The 19,598-nt window shown below is 39.8% G+C and overlaps 1 protein-coding gene across 1 annotated transcript in view; it reads right to left on the bottom strand.

Moving 5' to 3' along the window:
* Positions 1-19,598, bottom strand: part of sema6bb (sema domain, transmembrane domain (TM), and cytoplasmic domain, (semaphorin) 6Bb) — a 91,791-nt gene that overhangs the window by 4,985 nt on the left and 67,208 nt on the right. Inside the window, exons 11-16 of the mRNA XM_079466898.1 lie at positions 18,902-19,033; positions 18,653-18,802; positions 17,701-17,880; positions 15,315-15,455; positions 12,901-12,978; positions 10,480-10,538 (exon numbers count right to left, since the gene is read on the bottom strand). Coding sequence (XP_079323024.1) covers positions 10,480-10,538; positions 12,901-12,978; positions 15,315-15,455; positions 17,701-17,880; positions 18,653-18,802; positions 18,902-19,033 — 740 coding nt within the window. The remainder of the gene's footprint in view (positions 1-10,479; positions 10,539-12,900; positions 12,979-15,314; positions 15,456-17,700; positions 17,881-18,652; positions 18,803-18,901; positions 19,034-19,598) is intronic.

Raw genomic sequence — 19,598 nt, 5'->3', positions numbered from 1 at the left:
GTGTCTATAGAAAAAATAAGTAAGATTATATAAATCTAGTATATTGTCGCTGTTCTTCCCAGAGAGGAGCAAACATAAATCATTATTATTAGTCACCCTTTAAAATATCCTTAAGATTAAACTACAATTAACATGACAATATAAAAATAATTCTAAAATAATAAAAACTCAGACAAAATAAAATGATAATAATTATATTATTTATATGAAGATGCTTGGGAAAGTCATGTGCTCTGGATGTGTGACGTAAATACATCATTTTATAGAAAAGAAAAATGTCTACTTTTGTTAATGCATTTTTATATTTATTCAAATGTTTATTGCTATAAACCTTTAGGTAGCTGTAGTTCCAGTACACCATAACGTGAAAATGAACAAGGATCAGGTTTGAAGAGTGAGAAGTCTTCAATTCAGGGAGATGTGAAAACAAGTTTACCTTCAATCCCCAGGGAAAACTAGTTTGTAAGAAGCATTACGACCTACATCAAACACTCACACAGTACTGAATGTGCAAGATGTTTTGTTCCTGGGCACAGCCTTGATGTTGCCTCGAAAAATATTACCCAGACCACAATGGCCTTTATCCATAATGAAAGAGATGCATTAAAACATCTCTCTTTCTTCACTGTCTCGCCTGCAATGTGTTTATCACAAAAAAAGATATGGTGCATGTACATGATGAATAGATCCGTGCCATTATAGATGTTGCCTTTGTAGCCACTTAGCTTTGTCGTGACTGCTTAAGGAAACAAAACAAATAGATGGGAGTGGATGTGGGGGCACCAGGCCTTTCTTTTTCTCATTCCCGATGGTGTGACAGAATCCCTCTTTCCCCATTCACTTATTAAAAGCTTAATGGAAGGCAGCCGGACTTCCAGCCTGAAGAACAACGAGCTTGTCCTGAGCTGGAAGCTCCAATTACGGGTGAACAATAGTGGTGGATCGGTCTAGTTAGAATTGGTCTTGCAAGGCAATAGGCCAAGTGCTAAAAGACCCAGAGCCCAGGGACTAACTGCCTTGCTTTTAGCTTTTATTCCATAGACCTATTCACTAGTAGATGATGTTTGTTGCTTATCTATCTATCTATGTGAACATCCTCCCTAGCTCGTTCCTTGTTCCTCCACCCCTCCCCTTTCTCCTACTCTGCCACGTTCTTTCATCTTCTGCTGGCTGTCTGTCTCTAGGGATGCACCCTTATTCTTTAATTCCCTGTATCACTCTTCTGCACTCCTCCTTGCTCGCGCTCTCTCCTCTTTCAACCTGTAAGCGGAGACGCGGCTAATGAAATGCTAGCAGGGCCCTCGCCGAGATCTCGTCATTAAAAACCTCAGGTGGAATATGGATTTTCTTATTTCCAACCATCCCGGGGTTTATTAATTAACCGACCTTCTTTCTCAGTGTGAAAAGCGGTTGAACACACAAATGCGTGTGTGTTGCAAGCAGGTCCTTATCTGCTGTGAAGAGATGCTGGCTTATGTAACTCATGCAACTCGTTATTCTTGCAGTAGTTTCTGCATTGCATTAGATTGAGCTGCTGTGTGTGTGTGTGTGTGTGTGTGTGTTAACACGAAGCTCACATGGAGTGTGTGTGTGTAGTGGCTTATGGTTCACTGGCTTAACTCATTATCTTTTCTCTTTCTGTCTGTCTCGTATTCTCTTGCCTTCACTCTAACTCTCTCACACACACGCACGCTTCTTTCCTTCTCTGCAGAAAGACTGCAGGCTATTCTGTGTCTCTCTCTTTAGAGTTCGACTCTTAACTCTTGTCTTGCTGTGCCTTAGTCTTAGTTTTTCTGCTTCGTGGTAACACCAGAGGCACAAGTTGGTTTTAGTGTACTGGTATGCAAGTGACCCTCCAAGACATTCTAACTAGCTTACAGCAAACATTTCACCCACTTTTTTCACCCAATTTGTATTCACCCTCACAAAAGAAGATATTTTGGTACCCAAACAACATTGGCCAACATTGACATTCACTCATTTAGCAGACGCTTTTATCCAAAGCGACTTACAAAGTTGTATGAACCCAGAACCATCAAAATATCTACTTGTGTGATCTACAAAAAAAGAAAGTCATACAGGTTCTGAACAACAGGAATTTTTATTTTTGGATCTCTTTAACCAACATCAAGAGATCACACTGATTGAAGCACACTATTTGCAGGGATAAACATAATAAGTATGCTGGTCTACTAAATGGTGGTCTTATACTTGTTAAAGGGACAGTTCACCCAAATATTTACATTTCTGTCTTCATTTACTCACCCTCAAGTTGTTCCAAATCTGTATAAATGTATAAACACAGAGAAAGATATTTGGAAGAATGCTTGTTACCTAACAGTTCTTGGCCACCATTGACTAGTTAATACAATTTGTCATACGCCCCAAAGAACCATTTGCTTTCCTACAGTATATTCTTCCAAATATTTGATTTAGTGTTCAACAGAACAAAGACATTTATAAAGCAATTTTCCTACTATGGTAGTCAATGTTGGCCAAGAAATGTTTGGTTGCAAGCATTCTTCCAAATATATTTCTATGTGTTCGTCAAAACAAAGAAACAACTTGAGGCAGAGTAAATGAAAACACTTTTTGGGTGAACTGTTCCTTTAATTCACCAAAATAGAGTTACCCAGCACTGCCATACCTTAACAAGTCCAGCATGGTGTTACACATTCTGAGAAAATGGATGCAACAAGCATTTTAGATTAAAGCGTCTGCCAAATGTATAAATGTAAATATAGCCAAGTTACCCTGGTCTGAGCTTGTCTTTCAGAAGGTTTTCATAAAAGCCCCTTAGACAAAATCTGCAATTGTTTTTAACCCGTCTGTTTCTAGATAGGGTGTTTACAAAAAGATAGTGGCATAGACATTTACGGCGTCTTGGCTTGCATTTAAAAGCCCAACTCCCAGATCAATATACAGCCTGCAGGTCTACGGACAGCTCCATGTGTTCTCAATTAGCTTTTCTATAATTTTCAATAAAGAGCGAGCTGCTTGTGGCCTATATCATTCCAATAAGGTGAAAGGCTTCCTGGCACTGGTTCAGGGTTTCTAATTCCAACATAATTGTGCAGCTATAATCCACAACGCTTGATGATGATTAAGATGAAACTAAATAGAAGGTACGGTTTAAAATAATGAGGGCTGTTGAGAGGAGGCCGGACACGGATATGAGCCGCCCCACAGGAGTCGGCGTTAAAAGGGAAACGGTCGACTGCCACAGCACTGTTCCCTATTGTTGCGTGCTCACCTTTTCCACATTTTCCAGGCGCCGCCTAGTCAGCCACAATCAATTGCATTCATTTAGCGCATGCTTTTTCGACATAGCTTCTCTCAATCGTAGCAACTGTTGCCGACAGATCCTAATGAGGATGCAGATGAGAGTCCATTCAGCTGTGTTTAATTATCAAACAAGTATGCAGGATCACGGAAGTGCGTCGATGCACAAACTGCATCACAATGCGAACAGACGGGGCTCGCCTGGGCTATACAGCTACAGGAAGTAAGCTGGTAAATTGATAGCCTAGGTTTAGGAACGAAACAAGAGAACTCTCAAATGAAATCATTAAGAAATATTCCACAGCGGGTTATAAATTCAGAAAGCGACACTGCGCTATTAGTCGAGCCAATTGCAATCTGCATGCGCTGCAATCTCGAAACCTCAATTTAAAGTTAATCTTTCCAGCATGCTTTAGACGTAAATTTCACCTGTCAGTGTGTTCTGCAAATGGAAGTATTTTATCGCAGCTGAAAACACTTGGTTATTGTATTAAGGTAACACTCTGGTATTAACAGTTGTGCTCTCTGTCTAACCGAGATATTGAGTTTGCCGGTTTGGGCCGACCGAGATGTCTGGATTTTCTTTCTGCACACTTTCTGATAATAAATATATTTGTATCAATCACAGTCTGCAGTGGCCATTTACGACAAAAGTTTAGGGTCATTGGCCGATTTTTCTTGTTTATTTAGTACCATTAATCCATTTCAAACACACATTATAGTTTTGTAATGACAGGAATTAATGTGTTATTTTCTGTGTAAATTAAATGTGCTAAAAGCAATTCATATGTTGGCAAAATAACTCCACATAACGAATTTAGAACACACATTTTATAAATTTTTAAGATCACGAAAAGCATCAGTCAAGTGACCCTAAACCTCTTTAAGTCATATATAGTCTTGCTTTACGCACCCTGCTTTACGTTTTTTTCTGTTCACACACACACACACCTGTCTGAACTATCACTTTCACCCAGTCACCATGATCTGTAGCGGAGATTCTTCATGCCCTGTCAACACGCCTGGCAACCGCCACAGCAACATCCTCAACAGCACAACACGCGTTGGCTGTGCTCCAGGCTTCGGTGGCAGCTGCTGTTGTCCTTCCACCCTTTTGAGTCTCTCACTGACTGATGGACGCAAACAGGCCAATGAGGGTGAGATGCACTCAACCTTACATTTCTCACACATGTATTCATGCTAATTTCACTCTCGTGTAGACTAGAAATTATGGGAGGAAAGGGATTGTATAGGAACAGGGAAATATTGGATTTGTGTTGACCATGTGTGTGTCGCAACACTAAATAAATGACTCAAACCTCATCGTAACGTGCAAATATGAATTTCTACTTCAACTACATCTGCTGCAACAGTTTGTCAAGAAAACGGCTCTAAAATGACATTTATATTCAGCAGTACCCCTCACATTGGTTAAGTTTCTCTTTTTTTTGTTTATGGCACACACAGCTCTCATATTGGACATACAGCACTTTAGTCATATATTTCCCTATATATATATATATATATATATATATATATATATATATATATATATATATGAAATTCACTACAGCATTCTTTTACTGAAGGTACTTCTTTATCAAATTTATTTTAAACCTAGTTTACAACATATTAGATTTAACTTTATTGTCATTGTGCAGAGTAAGAGTCAATAAAATGCATCAGAAGTGCACGTCATAGACATATAAATGTGTCTGAGCAATAATGGGGTTATATGTTCATAAATCCTTTAAATTGAAGCTAAAGTCATTTTTACACCAATAATTACTGCCGTCTGCTGTGCTGCACATAAAACTTTGACTTTGACCCGACTCCCTGTTTCTTGTCTCTCATTCCTTCAACCCCCACACACCGATTTTTCATTTCGGGCCACACTGAAGCTTTCTCATTGGTCTCAACATGGCCTATCTGCTTGACGGCCTTCGGTATGGCTCACTCTGCAAGAAAGACCTTCGGAGGCATGTGAAATATGTGTGGGTTTACATACATGTCCGTGTTTCCCCTGAAGTGACTGAAATAATGACCTGGACATGAAGGTCATGTCAACTTCAGGAGAAACTGAACTGGCCCAGTGGGAGTGTTTGCAGGGTCAGAGGGCAAGAGCAGTACATCACTCACAAACAAAACCATCCCTCTTATAAAACAGATGACACCCACCCTACACACTCTGCAGAGCGTACAAAACCTGGTGGTTGGTTGTAAATTTTGTTTTTAACTTGAGTTTTGTCCTGACTGGTCAAGACTGCAATACATGACACAGTTTTCTGTCAATTACTTATTATGCTGTGTTCACACCGAATGCGAATTTAACCATTTGCACGAGTAGATAACATAAAAAGTCAATTCAGGGAGGCAAAATCACGTCAATCGCATCTTCCATGCGAGTTGAAAAGAGCTCATAGACACCTACTGTGTGAAGACACTCCCTTGTTACGCAATGTTTTTGCGTCACTCACGCAAATATAATGAACTAATACCACAAGTAATATTGCAATGCACATAATGATGAAAAATAATATTTTGCTTCGGTTAAAAACATCTGTCAAGTGTGTAAACGTAATGTAAACAAAATGTTGTTATACATTCAGTGAGGCACCCTCGCTATTGCTTGCAATCTAAATCAAATTACAGCAGTTCAGACTAACAAATTTCCCAATCGTCACCCCACAGTGCAAGAATGACACCGTCTAGCATAACTCTGTTAACTTGGACTTCAGCTAAATCATGATTGCAACTCACTGTCTGCCGATTCGAAACATCACCTTTCTTCTGGAAATATTTTTACAGCGGCGTAATTGCTTCCATCTGTGTCAACTCGGTCATTATGCTCAAATGTTTTTGCAGCAACGTACACACAAGAGAGAAAGGCACGAGGGTGAAGTGTAGAGGCAAAGAAAAAACGTAATGGAGAGAGAACAGTTAAACAGCTGGATGCCAGGATAGAGGGTTTGACTAGAAACTCATTTTGCAGCCCATTCATTCGTAACAGAAGCAGAGCGTGACAGTTTTTTCCTACCCTGACATCTCCCCTTCTTTGATGCCTGGTTTAATAGAGGTGACATTTGTCGATGAGCTTTCTGTGAAAATAATGTCACCCGTTGCTGACAGGTTAGTGGTTAACGTAAACCAAGAGCTGCTATATTTTATACCGAATCCCTAAACAGACCTAGCGATTTAACAAAACCAAATATTTTGACAAAGAAAAGGATACTGTTGAAGTTAAACTACCATAAAATCAGCCAGTAATCCGGTAATCAATATAGTTTTAAAGGTCATGACCTGGAAAGGGTTAACAGTGCATGAGGAGAGGATTCGGGAAAAGAAAGGGAAACTGTCTACCCTGGCTGGAATGTGAAATGTCACTGTATCCATTCAGATATTTTGCATTTCTGCCCTTGTACAATGTGTACCCAGCATTTTAACAACAATTTAATTGTTTCAAGAATTGTTGTTTACTTCTCAGGCACAGGCGTTTTAGCGAGTTTAGTCATCGGCAATCATCACGCAAGTTTTCACAACCTGGCAGCTTTCCTAAACACAGGGATGAGGAATAATGGAGAGCAGGGAGAGAAACAAAGACAGAGCCAATGAAACCTTCAAAATGCAGAACGACAGGTGGCTGCTGAGGGCACATCTCGGGCCTTGGAGGGCAGGACTCGCAGGTCAACTAAATTAAAGTGTCTGATGTCTACATCCACTTTGATCAGCTTCCCCTCGGAGCAGCAGGAATAAAGAAGAGCTGACATTTTGAAGCCGAGCGCTAAGTGCTCGGTCAGGACATGGGTAGCGCTGACGCATCTCTAATTACACTTCTCTCACTGACAAGCAAAATGAGAGAGACTGTAGACGCTGCCTGATCAGTTATTCAACACCAGGGGAAGTTTGAGGGGAAAGAGAGACAGAGATGAAGATGGAAGTAATGTGTTTGGGCAGATGACATCCTGCAATGTGGCATGTAACACGATTTAAAATAACATTGTTTTTACAATTATTTCTAATAATTATGTGTGATCAGACTTTTCAGTTTAAAGTAAATGGTCTGTGGACTCATAACATAGACTTCATTTACGGCATTAATAGTCATTTTGTTTTACGTTTTATGTTTCCCCAAAAATTCAATTCCATGTCATTCCAAACCTGTATGACTTGCTTCTGCAGAATGCAAACAAAATACATGTTAAATGGATGGTAGCCAAACAACGCTGACCTTCATTGACCCCCATTGTACCACATTAATAAAAATATCTTCAAGAGTCAGAAGAGAAAGAGTCATATACAGGTTTTGAACAGTAATAAATGATGTCAGAATGTGTATTTAAACAATACCTTTAACCATGGGGCGAAAAAATCTGATTGTCATGTAATGCAATCTCCTGTACATTTATAGACTACAAGGTCATTTGAAAAAACGAAAATTTTCACACTGCAAAAATACTTCCCTTAAAAAATGGATGCTTGAAATTTGAAGCTGCAAAAAAGGTGTCATAAAATTTCAAAAATTAAGACAAAAATTTGAAATACCTTACAAATATGTTCCAGAAAACAACTATTTGTCAAGTTCCCACATTTGGTTTGTAGCACAGTTAAAGACTAAAAAACTAATGCATCATTTTTCAGATAAACTTTTAAGTCAACTCATCAGGTAAAAAGAGAAAAGACACCTACACTGAAACAAAGAGAGTAAAGAAGACAGCAAGGGCGGGCGAGGGAATAAGAAATCATTTTTTACTGTCCAGAAGGCAGCTAGATGTCAGAGAGTTATGGTGGTGCGAAGCCCTTGGGACTCTCACCAGCGTTGATGGTTCTGTGACACTGGAAACATCAGAGCTTGCTCTCTAAATCACTCATGGTCTCACGTCTACACCCATCCCAACCCCCATCATCTGTCCTTGGACACAGGCTCCCGTCTGTCTGACAAGCACCGCTACTATATACACAGCTTATTCCATCTCTCCTCTCTGCAAGTATCCCTCCACCCTCTGCTTCTCTCTCTCACTCCTTGCTTTATGGAGCCCACCCTCAGAAATCATTCAGCACATACCAAGCCAAATAAGAGATGAAAATCGATGCTTCCCTCTGGCCGTTTCCACTAGTCACTTTTCTCCCCGTAAGCAGAAACTGTTAACATCAGCCATCTTTACGTCTGAGGCTATGTACGGACATGCATGTGAACATGTTTCTCAGGTCACGAGAAGTTCAGTCTCGGCTGATCTCACCACCGAGTCTGCCCACCCAAGTCCTCTTTCTGTATCCTCTTAAACCGGAGATGAAAGCCAGTCACAAGCCACAAACAGTGATGGATACAGTGTTACATCCTCTAAACTGCCCACCTCTCAACCCCGGGTCTGCATCTTTCTGGACTGCACGCTCAAGAGAACCAATTTGAGGGGTGTGATGGATGTGACGACCTGATAGGGTCCCTGCCTGGTCCGCCGATCAAAGCCTTGAAGGCAAACACTTATGATTTACTACAGTGGGAAAATTAGACATTCTCAATAAAAAAGTCTAAGGATCACTACTGGGAAGACCAGCTTAAACCAGAATGAAGTGACATGTTGATGGCATTTCCAGTGAAGATAGTTTTAGTAGTTCAGAAAAGCAGACTTGCACGTCAGCGTCCTACACTGGGAAACAACATCTAAAACCCAACTGTTTTGTTCAGAATCCTGTCGAGCTGCCTTAATGTCTACTGCCCACATTCTGTACAGTAGGTAGCTGACTTCTAAGAAAACAATCTAACTTAAATGGAATCTCATAAGTGGTGATTTGGAACGGTCTACGTAGGAAGCAGTTCTGCCTGCCATACAAACAGAGCTCCCCACATGAGACTCAATTGATTTTGATAAAGTTAATGATATTTTACATACAGAAAAAACACTTAAATACACACAGCACACACAAATACTGGGGACAATACAGAGATAATTCAGTCAAAAATGAAAATGTTGTCCTCCTTACTCACCCCCATGTCATTTCAAACCTGTACGAGTTTCTTCCTTTCGCAGAATACAAAAGATGTTTTGAAGAATGTTGGTAACGGCGGCGGTACACATTTACTTCTATTGTATGGACACGAAAACCAATGCAAGTAAATGGGTGCTGCCATTGTTTGGTTACCAATCCCTTTAATTAAATTAACTGGTAACACTTTAAAAGAAGTTTGTATTTGTCATCATTAGTAAATACATTAACTGACATGAACTAATGATGAGCAAAATAGTTTTTCAGCATTTATTAAACTTTGTGAATGTTAGGTAATGCCAATATTATTGCATATTTGTTCACTATTTATTAACTAATGTATGAAACTTAATAAATGCTGTAGAAGTATTGTTCAACTATTACATCAACGTACGTTAACAAATACAACCTTATTGAAAAGTGTTGAATCTGTTTTGTATTTAGAATGTCAACACAGCCAATGCTGCCTAGAAAACAAGGTGCCTTAAAAGAGAGCATAGTTATCTGATGCCTCTAAATATTGTCTGCTATGAAGATCACTTTGTTTTTGAACAAAGCAAACATATGCTGCTGTTTTATGAAGGGTACCTTCACCAGAAAACAGAAGCAATGGTTTGTTTACAAGATGTTATTCATGCTACCGCGAAAGAGGGACTATTTATCCTGATTTACTGATCTTTTCCACTAGCTAACACATGAGCAAATACAGCAGTTGGCTCCAGCACCCCATCACCCTCTGGCTTCTGCACGGCAGCAAAAACAGGGGCTGGGAAACTTCAAAAGCTCCTGATGAGCAGATTAAAATCCAGCCAGGCAGACATGATCATTATGCAATATTTATATGTTCAACTGTTTGTGTCTCGCATACGATGAGGAGGTCTCCTGTGGTGGACCCGGGAATAACGTGCATCGTTGCCTGTGCGAAATCAGCAGTGAGATCAAAGGGGTCCCACACCGAGTGAATATTTCAGAATGAACGATTGATTTTCTGCAACGAACCCCACCAAGAGAGGCTCACAGACGACTGTAATTGGAAATGAAAGGAAAGCTATAAATAGAAAGCGCAAATTGCACCAAACCGAGGCTCAAAGTGCACAACAGAAGCACAAAATGGACGGGAGGCGGAAAACGAGGGGGTAGCGGGTCTGCTAGACGTGAGAACGAGAGGTCAATGTGCGATGGAGTTTTATAGTTGCAATAAAAACGTTCTCTTACCGTCACAGTCGCCCAAGTGAGATGTGTTTCCATGACTGACGTCTTGCTCGAAGGGAAGTCTGTGGTGAACAAGGGAAACAGAAACAGTAGTTGAATCATTCATCAACAAACCACATAAATAGGCCGTAACCACAGCGTATGAATTACAGTAATGCCTGTGTGTTTTTCGCCTTTGTTTGAAAAGACAATTTATATTATGAAAGAAAAACACAATTTCTGCCGATATTGCCCTTTGCTCCTTTGATAATAAGTAATTGAAAGTATGTACAGCGTGTGTGCATGGGTTGAACTCTATCCCGACACGTCATGACGTCTTGAGACATCACAGAGCTCAATTAGAGATGTTTTGTGTTACCTTAAAGCCACATTAATGAAGAAGAACGACCAAAGTCGGCTCAGGAATTGCTTTGTTCCATTCGCGCAAGTCAAACAGAGGAAGGGCCGAAGGCTACATGCAGCAGAAAGCGTTCACCGGGGGACCGGCCTCTTTCCACTACTGTCGGCAATTAGTCAAAACCCAAGACAACAAGGCAGTCAGTGGGCTTTTTTAACTGCCAGGGCCTTGCCTTTCCAGAAGATACGTTTGCACCCGTGTGGTTAACCGGTTGCTGCGAAAGGCCTATAAAATATAATGTTTCAACAAACTGCAGGCGCAGAGCTGTAATCTCCGGAACTCCTCAGAGAGAAGATGGCTTTGGTTTTTAGACTAAAGCCGTGAACCACGTTGAGAATTTAAATGAGCAACCAGAATCAAAACCACCGCTCTCTTGAGGTTAAACATTAGCTGTATTATTTTACTGATTACTATATAAAGAGTGATAAACAGCCAAGGAAATTCCCAAAGAGATAAAACTTGTTTTGCATATTCACTGTTTGTGTATATTAGCAAATGTCAGTAATTGGAAGCTCTTTCACAGCGTTTCCGACTGTGAAATTCAATTGGTATGAAATTTTTTGGCGTTATGCAAGACGGCATCGATCCACAGGTTGACCGTCCTTGGTAAATCAAATCAGATCTGAGCAGTGGGCTATAATTGGATAAGGGTGCTGCGGTAAAACCCTCTTTAAGTTTTCGCTGTCAGAACTACAGGCAGACAACCTGTATTTGCACACAGAACTCAATACACCATCTCCCTGAAGACAGATACACTTTCACAAGTGAGACGGGCTCGTATTTAAACAACACCAACAAGGGAAATTTTTCAAACAAACACGGCAAGCCACTAGATGATAATGTGACCACAATTCTTTTTTATTTTCATATACAATACCATTCAGAGGTTAAAGGGAGCTGTGTGTAATTTTTTTGAGGATCTATTGACAGAAATGCAAGATAGTATACATCACTGTCTTCAGAGGTGTATAAACACCTTACATAATGAAGCATTATATTTGTACTACCTTAGAATGAGCTATTTCTATCTACACACACAATTTGCAACTTCACAACTAGATGCTGTAAAATTTCATACACTGGACGTTTAAAGTCACTAATATATATATATTATAATTTTTTTCCAAATATTAGAGCTACAGTAATAGTAAGTGACAGTGAAAGTTCTGACATGAAACTCTACATGGCGCAGTCCTAAAGTCTAAACCAATCTGGCATAATAACTTTACTACACAGTTCAGCCGATTGTTTACTTCAGTAGCAGCTATTTGCTTTTTATGAAAAAAACTTTAAGTCAAGAAATATTGCAGCGTTATTTATAGTAAATAGCTTATCAATGTGGGTCATTTTCTTTCTAAAATTCATGTACTTTCGCCCTGAAATTACTATCCATCTCAGATTATGTAAATTAGATGGCTTGGCCCCAATCAATTCGCAGTGAAAAAAACAAGCCACACCCACTCTCCTTTCAATTTCCTTTTCAATCGGAAATTTGTCACAACAGGAAGTAAACGATCGCAACTTCCGGTTCACAGGCACTTTAATAACACTATATTAATTCATTTACAAGAATAAATAAAAATAACTATTATTTATTTATAATAGTTCTTTTTGGCCTTTTAAGGCTTTATTTTGATAGTTTACCCTATGTGGCGGGATGAGAAAGGGGAGCAGGAGCCGAGAAAAGACCACTGAACCGTAACAGTATCAAATTTTCATTAATAACATTGTTCAATATAATTCTAGTTTTGTAATAAAAGAAACATAAATTCACAGTTACAACATTGCCTAACTAAATTCAGACATTTACATTACATTATATATGCCTTAAGATCTTAGGTCTGTAAGGTCAGAAGAAACATTTCACTCAAACCGAATGGTAGTGTACACAAATAAGTGTTTTATCTCTAGATATAATCCAGAACAGTATTGTGTTCTTTCTTTGGGCTCACCTAATAAATCCGTGTCAGGCAGTACAGGTGTAAGCTCATAAAATCTATGATACATGTGCCCGACTCAAGACTCACCTGGTACCCGCGCGGAGGAAAGAACAGGTGCTTCCTTTGGTCCAGCCGCAGTATGGGTCCCGTGAGGCAATGCAGTTCCTGTAAAAAAACAGGAAAACATGAATAGTATCCCTTAGCCTGGCACAGTATATAGTTTAATTCCGCTGGATTTCACCCAAGTACGATCTTCCCGGCTCAGTGCACACATTAGACGTGTGACATGTGTTATTGAGCATTACGCCTCAGTAGACTGCATTGATGGCCCGCGGTCCCAGCACACAGCACGCAGGCTGGTGTAAGATTCCACTATGTGCCTGACCACTGAGAAAGAGCTATGAACAGAGCGAGAGTCCAAAGTTGAACCAAAAATTATTTGGCCCCTTGAAAATGCCTGAAGGTCTTTGCATTATATAAGAAAATATAAACCAAGTCATCAGCATCACTTTCAAAGCGAGCCATTTTGCATGCAAAAAAAATGTGTAATAGATTTATAAATGGATTTATTGTTCTGAAGGATTGTGTATATTTTATTGCTACAAGTCAGATGGTTGTAACTGTGCCTCAGATACAAATCTAATGCATCTGTGTTTGTATAGATGGGATAGATTTATCAAATTCATTTATTGGTTGGGCTGAGGAAGTTCCTGCGGATCCCACTTACTGTGTTCCTCACAGGAGGTCCCTGTGTATATTTAGTTAGCACATTTTTTGCCAAGTATAAAGGTCGTGTAACAAAAGCAGTTCCTTGGGCTAAAAACTTTCAAGAATGTTGAGATGCGAAAAGGTCAACATCATGTCCCGAAGGGTTATGCTGCACATCAACTAAATAATTAGCTTCTATAAATTCTCCCTTCAAGCATTTTGGCCAGACTTTTCATTGTTTTTTTGCATCAAAAGAAATCTAATATATTGGCAAGCCTCCCAACCACTACTTAGCACAATACAACAAGTTGCAACAATTCAAAATTAAGCCAGAAGGTATTTAGACTTGGTTCTGTGAATTTGAGGAACATGCCCAAGGCTAATGTCAACTTGATGGTATTTATTTGATTGCAGATAAGGGTTGATATTTTGTATATGGCATTGCACCTTGAAGTGTGATTTATAGATCTAAAGTGGTGCTATATCTGTATATCTTAGAATTCAACAGAAACAAAAAAATGGACCTCATTAACTGAAAAAAAGTTTAAAGGGATAATTATCCCCCAATTTGTTTCATACTTTACTTCCCCTCTTGTCATTTCAAACCTGTATGACTTTAGGGGCTTTTGCACAGCAGGAACCATTTCATAGTTCCGGGAAAATTTGCCGGAAATACCTGCTTTTTGTTTTGTTCGCACTGCAGGAACTGGCAATCATTTTTGTTCCGGAGAACCTTTTAGGAGGAACACTTTAGCTCCTTCTCCTTGATAGGGGCTAGACGAGCAGGACAGGAACAATCTGTGGTGTAAGCAAACGCTGATTGGCCGAACTTCTGTTGTTTGTCTTTGTTTGACGGACGTGCTTAAATGACGTTGCTGTCGACCGGCTTATGTCACTAAATAGTTCCTTTTGCATGTACGTTTGCGATTGGGGAAATGCCCTGAGGGAAAACTAGGTTCATGAACAACAGCCCTCTTTACTCGTTCCGGAACTTTTTCCCCTGAAGTTATCCAGTTGGAATGCGCCTTTTCTTTCTTCAGCATAACACAAAATTAGATATTTTGAAAAATGTTGATGACCAAACATCGGGCCCTATTCACTTTCATTGTATATATTCAAAGCCACTGAGAGTTCCACAGAACATTTACATTTACATTTATTCATTTGGCAGACGCTTTTATCCAAAGCGACTTACAAGTAGTTTTTTTTATACAGTGGCACATTACTGCAGAGCAATCAGAAGAAAAAGTAATATACAAAGAGAACAGAAGATCACATCAATTATATTTTGGGGTAAACTATCCCCTATTTACTCTAAAATATTTAGCTTAAAGGTCCACTGAGAAATTGTTTGGATGATCTATTGAAAGAAATACAATATAATATACATAAGTATGTCTTTAAAGGTGTATAAAGACCTTACAAAATGTAAGCATTATGTTTTTTCTACTTAAGAATGAGCTTATTCTATCTACATACCGCCTGTCCCCTTGCATGGAATTCGTCATGTTGTTTCTATAGTAGCGCTAAATGGACAAACTCCTCGGCAGAACATGATTTAAAGTTAATTCCTTTGTCAAGAAGCAAAAACATGACAACATAGTAGATTTCATACACTGGACCTTTAATTAAAAAAACATTGTCAATGAGATAATAGGAAGTCTCTATTTAGACAGGTGGGTAAACCGTTGTCTTTGTGTCCTGTATGGGTAAGTGTATAATTGTATAAGTAAAAGATGCCACTTTACTGTGTAAGATTTCAAACCCGAAGAGTTTGTGTGTGTGTCACTCACTTCATACAGCGGGAATGCAGCTGGCAGCGCGCTACAGGCACTTTGATCACACAGGATGGGAAAGCCAGGAGGAGGCTGTGACTGATGCGGTCCAGCGTGAGAGAAAGCAGCTGTCTGGCCTGAGGAGAGTCCGGCCCACACCTGGAACAATCACAGTCCAAATCAATTTACCAGAAATAACGAGTGCAGAGAGAAAGTCAAAAACTATGTACACACTTTGAAGCAGGCTGACTTGGCTCACACATAAAGTGAACAAAGTTAAGGCAGCACATGGTCTGATACAACTGCACCTTGAATATTTCTAAATGAATGAGTAAAGGTCGGAGATGTGTGTCATATTAATGTGATGCCACCTTTGCATATGTAACCAATCTGATTGAAATCTGTGAGCCTGGCAGCCGCCCACTCCTCTATGCTTTAACTTAATACGCACTTAGTGTTGAAGAATCACTCGAGCACCTGGCAGGCTGGCTGCAGCGCACATTTGTTTGCATACATATACGCATAAATATGGTTATTGAAATGCTTACAATAATAGCCTTGATTGCACGGAGAGATCCTTAGTACTTTCTGCAATGAATAAGCAATGAGATCAAGCACAGGCTGAAAAATATATGTTGAAAAATGAAAGAAGTCTGAATGAATGATTCATTGCAGCTCTACGGCACCATTTTTTCAAAGCAGCCAAAACAAGTGATGAAGAGCGAAGCAGGAAGAGAGAGGGTGAGATAAAGAGGTGCGACTGGCAGGTATAAAGTGAATTAAGTGGAAAAAACAGCCTCTCTTGACACATATGAGCCGAGGAGTGAAACAGAAGAGATGAAAATGAATCACCGCTATAGTTAGATCACAGAAAAGAAGTTTGAACAGAACGATTAGGCTGAAATAAGCCAAGCAATTTAGATGTTACAGAGGAAGAAAAAAATTAGAGACGTGGAAAATTTAGATCTTGCATCAATGAACATCCAAGCCCTCCTACCCCAATCCTGCTCTCTTTTGGTTTCGTTACTGTGGTTTAATTGGTACCGATGATGAAAGTGCCACTTTAAACAGTGTCAGACTGCTGCTGACCTTCCAGACCCCACGTGTGTCAAATGATTTCCCATTTTACAGTCGTGTGATGAAAGGCAGCAGAGGTTATGTACGACCTTTCATCTACACTCTTGTGATTAACACATCCCTGCTGTGATGGCATTGCCACCACTGTTAAACACACACCTATAAACATGACATAATAAAATAGACATGATGCATTTTACACTGTACCAACTATACAGTATATTCTATCCACTAACCCTCACCGTACCCACAAAGCAAACCCCAATACAAACTTTTCAGCATTTTTACATTTTCAAATCAAAAAATCATTTTGTTTTATTTATAAGCTGTTTTCCTCATTGGGATAAAAAAAATCCCCACAAGGTTAAAAACAACTTTTTGTCGAAATTGATAGCCTCGTGTCCAAGTGATGCAACATGTGGCTCCGGGCGACAGTGTTCGAATCCCGGTCGTGGTCCTTTCCTGATGCTCAACCCCTTCTCTCTCCTACTTCGCTTCTTGTTCTCTCTCCCACTGCATATCTAAATAAAGGCAAAAACTGGTATTCACTGGTATCTGATCGGCACTGACAGCCTCATGGTTAGTGCACCGACACATGCGCTTGTGGCGCCCAATGTTCGGTTTCTTTGCAAAGAGGCACCTTTGCCAATCCAGGTCCCCTATATCCACCTAACTCTTCCCTGTCTGCTCTATACAATCCTGTTGTAATAAAGTAATAAAAACCTGGTAAAAAGCCTTTTTTTAACCTCCTGGTATTCCTATCCTTGTGGGGACATATGGTCCCCTCACATATACATGTATACAGCATATAGGCCTACACAAAAACACACATGCACGCACAAGCCTAAAATTATATATTCATACATTCAATTTTTTAAATGATGTCTTTAAAGACAGGTCCAGTTTGGTTCCCTTTTTAGCTCACATTTTCTTTCACCGATTTTCACAGACTGTGGAGATTGAGATTCGTTTATGTTCACATTTGTCACTTTATTGTTTCAGCATATTCCTTGTTTATTTGGAAATTAAAAACCCGCTGACAACTTTCACTTTATTTACAGCATGTGTTTTTACTTTGGTGTGTAAAAAATGTGTTTTGATTTGAATTAGAGAGCCAGAGATACAGAGAATGAAAAGAAAACCAGACTAAACCATTTAAGAATGCAGACACAATGGTATCCATGGAAAATGTTGCTTACAAACTCTGCACCGCCTTCAGCAAGAGATAATAACCAGTTAATGCCCCATCTGTTTAAATGACTCTTGTGGTCTTTCAACATGTTATATTTACCATAAAATGATGTTTCAACATTAACCTCTTCAGTACCTGTCAGGGTTGTAGCCTTCCAGTTCCTCCAGGAATATGTTGTTACTTGAAACTGTATTGTCTCTGTTTGGAGTGACAAGGAATTTGAGGATGGTGCCTCGACTGGAACCCAGGAAGAGGACTGTCTGGTTGCCATAGGGACCAGCATTCGTGTCCACCACCATTTTATTCAGCTGGTATCTGTAAAAAAAACATATAAAATCCACTCTTGAGACAAAGAGTAAAAGAGGCATTAAAAATTAACTAAACCCTGCTGCCAAAATAGCAAATCACCCGAATCTAAAGAACAATTTGCATAATTGAGACAAACTGGCACATCGAGGGACAGCGGCACAGTCTCAGTGATTCAGCTTTCTAAAATAAGATGATTTCCTACAGGGTTTGAAATTACACAAACAACTTGTCACTATAATTTTTCGTCCTGTGCCCTGTGGGATGCTGTGATACCCCAGCTGCTGGTACCCTGAAGTCTGAACACTGACAGACGCTACGCTAATGCTAGCAGACGTGGTAGTCTAATAGTCAGATGTTCAGAGAATGTGAACTGAAGAGTACTGAAGTTGAAAGAATGACCTGAAGGAACTTCAGTTAACTCCTGAGGTAAAGCGTTTGTGTTCATTGTTTAAAGGTGCAATATGTGAGATTAAGGAGGATCTATTGACAGAAATGCAATATATAAATACAGTACATACAGTGTCGTCTAAGGTGTATGAAGACCATACATAATGAAGCGATTTTTTTATTACCTTAGAATAAGCTATTTCTATCAACATACACGGTGTGTCCCCTTACATGGAACTTGACATGTTGTTTCTACAGTAGCTCTGAAATACGGCAAAGAAGCAAAAAGATGATGACATCTTTGTCCTGTGTCAGCCACCATAGTGCTTAGAAAGGGAGGGGTGAGCATTGGAGTGAGAGCCGCTGGTTCCAAAATAAAGCTTGTCCTTACCTGACCATAGTCCTAACAATCCAAGGTCTCTGACCGAGCGATGGGACAGCTTCATCCATCAATGGATGAGTCTTGACAAAAGTTAGCATGTCATCTGGGAAAGAGTTGGAGGAGTTGAACTTTGACCCCTGTATAGCACATCCACCCGGTCTGAGAAAAAAACAGGCACGTTGTGAAATTTTCAATTTAACAAATTAACTCTCTTTAAAGCAGCAAATTTCCCCGTTATGAAACCATTTCATTTGGTACCTTGGTTTAGGCACCACCTCATCTGGAACAGGTGTCCATATCGACTCGGGTGATTTCTGCTCTTTAAATCTTCCTTCAAACACTCCAGCCAGCTGTTCCATGTCGAAGGCACACACTGCAGAGCCGGGAATACTGCAAAAAAGAAACATGACAGTTTTCTATAATGGCACATTCTTCAACCTGTTCTGTTTTATTCAATAACATGGCTGTGTGCAGAAATATCAAGGAACGAAACACAAAATAGGTTTCATTTATCACAAACACACTGGATACAACATCAGCCTTGACTACATTGAGCCGTTTGACAGTCATTTCAAGGCAAATAGTGCAGAGATCATTATCAAGTGCTGTCACGGGAAACCTTAGGTGACAAGCTCATCAAATTCACTGACCTTCTCCATCCACACAAGATATATTGCCAGTATAATATGTAGCTACACAAACACCGAAGCAGGATGTATAATGTGCAATAATACTGTATGTGTATATAAGATTAGCAGGTAGGTATTTGTGCATTTGTGCATGTTCACACAGAAGACTCCCCTCTTTCTTTCCGTTCTCTCTGCTTTAAACTGTCCTGAAGTACAGTGATTCGTCTCTGGTGAAGTGACAGCTCTCAGCATCACAAAGACTTGCTTAAGAGGAGGAGAGAGTCATACCGAGTGACTCAGAGAGATGTGGGCGTAAACATGAACCG

Source organism: Barbatula barbatula (assembly GCF_947034865.1).
Source record: "Barbatula barbatula genome assembly, chromosome: 11".
NCBI lineage: Eukaryota > Metazoa > Chordata > Actinopteri > Cypriniformes > Nemacheilidae > Barbatula > Barbatula barbatula.
Note: the sequence above shows the minus strand (reverse complement) of the source record. Positions and strands in the feature narration are given on the sequence as shown.